Source organism: Morone saxatilis, unplaced genomic scaffold (assembly GCF_004916995.1).
Source record: "Morone saxatilis isolate NCDOM2014 unplaced genomic scaffold, NCSU_SB_2.0 Contig15, whole genome shotgun sequence".
Taxonomy (NCBI): Eukaryota; Metazoa; Chordata; class Actinopteri; family Moronidae; genus Morone; species Morone saxatilis.
Window position 1 is genome coordinate 26,330,736 of NW_023339707.1, and position 5,798 is coordinate 26,336,533.

General features: G+C 40.1%; 1 protein-coding gene across 1 annotated transcript in view; it reads right to left on the reverse strand.

The window, feature by feature from the left end:
* Positions 1 to 340: 340 nt before the first annotated feature.
* LOC118324147 (neural cell adhesion molecule L1-like) overlaps positions 341 to 5,798 on the reverse strand; it is a gene marked incomplete at its 5' end in the record, with an annotated part of 20,530 nt that continues 15,072 nt past the window's right edge. Inside the window, 1 exon segment of the mRNA XM_035656303.1 lies at positions 341 to 428. Coding sequence (XP_035512196.1) covers positions 341 to 428 — 88 coding nt within the window.

A 5,798-nucleotide genomic window follows, 5' to 3' on the forward strand; every position in this document is an offset into this window, starting at 1 on the left:
ATCACTGTCAAACGTCACCACTACGTGTCTTTCTTTGTGCTGTTGGCGAGCTATTTATTTGTGTTTGTTTGCATGCGTCCGGGAATGGTCCTGCTATTTATTGATGTGGCTGTCAAACCTAAGATGCACGCCCCTCCCCGAGGCATTCAGAATCATTTAGTTGATATTTAAAGTTTTTAAAGAGTGACTGTTACTCTGTGTGCTCGTGCGTTATTGTCCATGCTCTCCATCCCTGCCCTGTAACCTGCAGCGATGCGAGATATGTTGCCTTAAGAGAGTCCAGTTGAGCCTCCTCTCCTTCCTTGTTCTGTCCATCCGTCCGTCAGTCATCCATTCCTCCTCACACTCGTTCCTTTTCCATAATTTTTGCGCCGCCGCAGGTAAAATGCAGGACAAGAATGTTACGGTGGCCCAGAGAGCTCAAAGTACTGAAAACACCCAGAGAGAACACAACAGAACAATGGTTTAAATCACTAAATGGAAATAAGGTAACACATTTTTAGGGTTTCAAGCTCCAATCGGATGAAACCATATTGCTTTTGTGTTGGTTTATTATTATTATTTGTCTGCTGCATTGGCTCAAAATGCCAGGAGCTGGAATGAGCTAGAAAGATGAAACCTGGCTCAATAACTGAAAATCACGTGCGTGTGCTTCCAAAGAAATATGAGCCCATTTGGCCAGATGGTGGCCACGCCCCTCATACTGGAAATGCGATTGACTTGAAATTGGACATACAGCTTAATGCCCTCTACAAAAAGTCCACCAAACGAGATTTTCCGGCATTTAGAGTTTGACACTTCCTCCTAAACTGTCGATCCGATTGCTACGAAATCGTCTGTGAATCATCACTGGACAAAGCTTATCAAACACTGCATAAGGCTTGTTGATATCTTATTTAGTTTTCAAGATATTGACCAGTGAACTTCCGAAGGGGCATTGCTCAGCACATAAATAGACATAGGTCAACAACAGTTGGACCAACCATCACAAAACTCACAGGACATGTCCACATAAGTACCCAAAAAAATACCCTGAAAGATTAATTTATATTGACCACTGGGGGGCACAACAAATGTTAAAAAAGGGGGAGTGGCATAATACAAATCAAATTGTTTCGAGTCACATATTATGACTATTATCTGAACTGGTAGGGTGATAATCACCAAAGGTAATGTTAATTTAACAGCAAATATTATTATATATTATATTATTAGCAGTAATATCTCAAACAATCGGAATGTTAAAACTGAATAAAACACCACTGACAGATAGTCGACTTCATGGGCCACAAACCACAGCAACAAATCACTTTTTAGTGTCCCCTGGAAACAGTTTTGTGCGGCTTTTCTATATTTTCTTCTAAATGCTGCACGCCGTTTTCTTCATTTGCTTGTGTCTTTTTACATGTTTTTAGAAGTGCATTGAGCTTTCTGGGCCACTGTAGCATGTGATTACAGACAGTCCTATGCACACACACACACACACACACACACACACACACACTAATGCAAGCATAAAATGGAGGCCTATGGAAGCCGGTCCTCTGTAGCAAAAACCATATAGGACCCTCTGAAGGAGAGAGGGAGGATGGAGGAAGACAAACGTGAGGAGGAGGAGGAGTTGACAGAAATAGAGAATCTGATGTATCGTTCTCTGAATGTAAATAGAACCTTGAGATTGTCATTTTTTAATTTCCATTGCTTCTTTTTATAAGATGATCAAATTGTAATTTTTTTTATTATGCTCTGTTTGAGTTTGTGCTGCAGCGTTTCCTTCGCTGGCCTTTGTATCATACTACCCCCACCCCCAACCACCTCCCACCATCATCTCCTCTTAGGTTTACCTTGTGTCCATTAGTAGCCCAGAGACATTTAGAGAAGACTAGAATCATAGCGAGAACAACCACCCCTCCCTTCATCCAGTTTCTTTATAGCGCTTAGAGATGCAGCAGATAATATTGATTATTAAGAATTCATGTCATATATGTCAACATTTATACACCTCGCTGAGGCAGCGCTGTGATGCGTCGATGTCTTCTGCAGCCCCGGATGGAGCGATACCGGAAATCGATCTTAATACTTAGAGGGTTTATTTTTGTGGTTTCACTGCGTCGGACAAACTCGGTCTGACACATTATGTGAAGCAGGATCACCAACCAGGGACTTGCCATGTGTTTTGGACCCAGAGCTGAAGTTTGTTTGTAATGTTTGTGGAGCAGAGAGGGAGCAGAGAAATGAGCCTGATGAGTCATTTCACACACAAGGAGCAGAGAGACTTTCTATTTTATTGTATCATTGTCAACAAATCCCATGAAAAGACCAAAACCAACAATGTGTTAGTCCGTCTCCTCGATACTTTCTGAATTCCTGTTTGTATCTCTCGGCTCCAAGCCCATTGGTTCCTACTGCTGGTCACTGTTCTGACTATTTCCAGCAGCAATTAATCCACATTTGGTGCTTTAGTGAGTATTTGGAGCTGCAGGACTGTGTACATGGGATTGAGTCAAAATAAACTACAGTGTCTGTGTTCATTTTAATGAAAGAAAATGTCTCATATGTCCCATATTAAAATAACCAAATTAACAGCAGAAATAAACATGTTTACAGCCTGGTACAATAAACCATTTTAGTCTATGGTTAATTAACCCCGTTCATGACAACTGTACGGCAGGTGAATTTTTATATAACTCACCTGTTTAGATCATATAAAGGCTTACATTTATTAATTTAAGAGTATGGCTGCTTTGATTGTCTTTGCCCATATTTGGATTATCCAGGAGCCGGTGGAGTCAGGACTGCCAAGATGCCGACCACACTGAGCTTCTCAGTGGCTCCTCAGTAACCTGACGTGTAGACAGGGAACAGAGTTTTTGTCTTGTGATGTAAGAACGTTAAACCCTGTTTTAAAAATACCTGTATACCTGTGGACTAAGTCTGGACTGCTGCTTAGTGTGGACATAGGTTGTAGGTTTCCAGTTTATCAGTAAACTCACCATCCAACATGATCGCAGGATGTTTGCCATGACCATGAAAACGTTTCTCAGTCCAACATGTTGCCTTGTTAAACGCCTCCCAGGTCTTGGCCCAAGCTCCTGTCTTTCTCTCTGCTCCTGACGCTGACTGTACAGCTGTCTGTCTGTCTGTCTGCGTCTGTCTGTGCTGTCTGCTTGCAGCCTTTTTTACTACATATAAACCACCGTGGGGGGGGGGGACCCACAAAAACTAGTAAAAAAAATAATGAAATAAAGACCAAAAAACTTAGGTATTAAATGAATAACCATACTGCCTACAAAACAACCAAACAACAGGCTATTGCTCAGTTAAGAATGATGCGGTCAGTAATTGTATCGAATCGGAGGTTGATGAAGTGTGATCAGATAACACCAATAAAAATAATCGAGTATCACAGGACTCGAGCAGGGACATGATAACAGTAAGGGGGGGGGGGGGGCTGCGTTGTGTGTGTGTGTAGGGAGGGGGGACAACGGGGTTCAACAAAAACACACATACACAGAGGGGAGGGGGTTGGGGTGAGGGAGGTGTGGGGGTTTGTACTGCAATATTGAGGTGTGCTGATGTTGTACCTGCTTGTTGCATTGTGCGCTGTACTGTAGCTGACAAACTAACCCCAGACTGTCAACTAATAAATAAACATGGACTACGCATATCCTGAACAGACCTGAGCGCCAGGTGCTTTTCTTCTGTATGTGTGTAAGCGTGTGTGTGTTCTTGTGTGACTGTCTTTGTGAGGACTAGTTTGAGGCATTGAAAGTGAGGACATTTATGCAAAGTCAGGACATTTTGGCGGTTTCAGGATTGAGAGTAAATTAATAGATTAAATTAATAGAGTTAATTTTCAAAATCAGTTTATCATCAAAATGTTTAGTTTTATCTTAGTATTTATAGTTTTAGTATTTTTAATTATACTATGGGGTGTATTTAAGAAGTTTAGACAAGGTTTTACAATTACAACACAAGTACAATACCAGAGGTAGCTGTACTTAGTTTACTTATGTAGTTTTTCAGGTAGCTATACTTGAGTATTTATTTTTAGTCCCTATGTTTTACATAAATATCTGTACTTTCTACTCCTTACATGTTCAAAACAGATTTGTTACATTATTTTTAATGCATTTGACAAGTGAGGTTAGGTCAGACATTCCTCTTACTAATCTGTGTATACATATATTTTACACTTGCTTTGGCTCATGTAAATGTTTGCTATGCCAATAAAGCCTTTTTTAAATGAATTGAATTAAACTGAACTGAACTGGTATATTAGTTTATCCAGCAGTGCACTGTGATTTACAACACTGTGGCAAAGTAAGCGAGAAAGAAGCAGCTCTCAGCAATGCCAACTAGTATTGGCTGACAATGTATATGTGAAATTATTTAACATGTTAAACAATATTTTTGAACTGGTTATGAAATCACTTTATTACTGATGCTTTCATATGGCCTACATAAACAAACAAGGCCATCAGCAAGAAAACTGACTATTTCTATATAGTTATTCTTAGTGGCAGTGGGTAACTTTAGCTGGTTGTTGAGTTCCCAGCATCAGTATAGGACAACCTGGGAATGAGACTCAGCAACCAACAATCTTTCTCGGCCGAACCCACAATTTGAGAACCACTGGACTAAACAATCATTAGATTAATCAAAAAAAAAAAACCTGGCAGATTAATATATATATAAGATATAAATGTGATATATCAATGCCTTGAAATGATTAATAAGCATTTACCACAGTGGCAGTCAAACACTGTAGTCAAACAAAATGGTATCAGATGTGTTTGAAATCCCTGAAAAGTGATTTGCATTATTTACCTAATATGTAAATAATTGTTTCCATGTAACCAGATGATACTGAAGTACTGTAAGCTGTTTGTATGTATAACCTGATGAGATATTTTAACAGCTGCAGTCACACCTCAGAACAAACAGAGAGTCAACAAAGATGCATATTTTTTTTCTGTTCAGTGTGTTTCACATGTTTTATATTTGTTTATATTGTTTTACAAAACTCTTATCAGAACGTTTATGATGTAATTCAGTTATATAATACTTTTGTATTGCACTGTGTGTGTCTGCTCTGTAGTAATTATATGTCACTGGTTGATGTTGTTCTGGCTAACAGGAGCTAATTGGCTAAATTAGCAGCTGTTTAGTTTGCTAGTTTAAGAGAGGCAGGACACATGTGATTAGCTGAAAAGTGAGAGGGCAGTGACACCATGAAAAATAACAGCAAGAAATCCAGTGTGTTGTAATTCAAGTGTGAAATAAGACATGAAATAAAAGTGTCATTGGGCCTAGTGAAGCTGCAAAAGTGCCTCCTCTGATGCCCCTGTGGTCCGTGGTGCAGTGCAGGGCATATGCAGGTATACAAGTACAACCAATCCTGGGTCAGGGTTAGTCTGCAGTGGGTACAACCTCTTCTGAACCCCCTCTGATGTAAATCATTCAGCAGAGTAGGATGGCGAAGGTATGACACAGCTGTCCAGTTTTCATGAATTTAAGGATACTTCACTCACACTGCATTACTCTGTAGTCTGTGGGCCAGTATTGATTACAACATCTGCTCCTCCTCTGTGTCTTGTGTTCATTTCATAATCATCATTAATGCCTGAGTTAAATGACAATGTGCAAACCCTACTGGCCCATTTGATCTATATATGCAAGAGTAGACTCCATTATACACACTTCTCCAGGCAGAACTACACGCAGCCGGTGGGGGGGAGACACATGCATCCTCCAGGCTGCCCTTCAAGTGGTCTCAAAATTGTACTTAAATACAG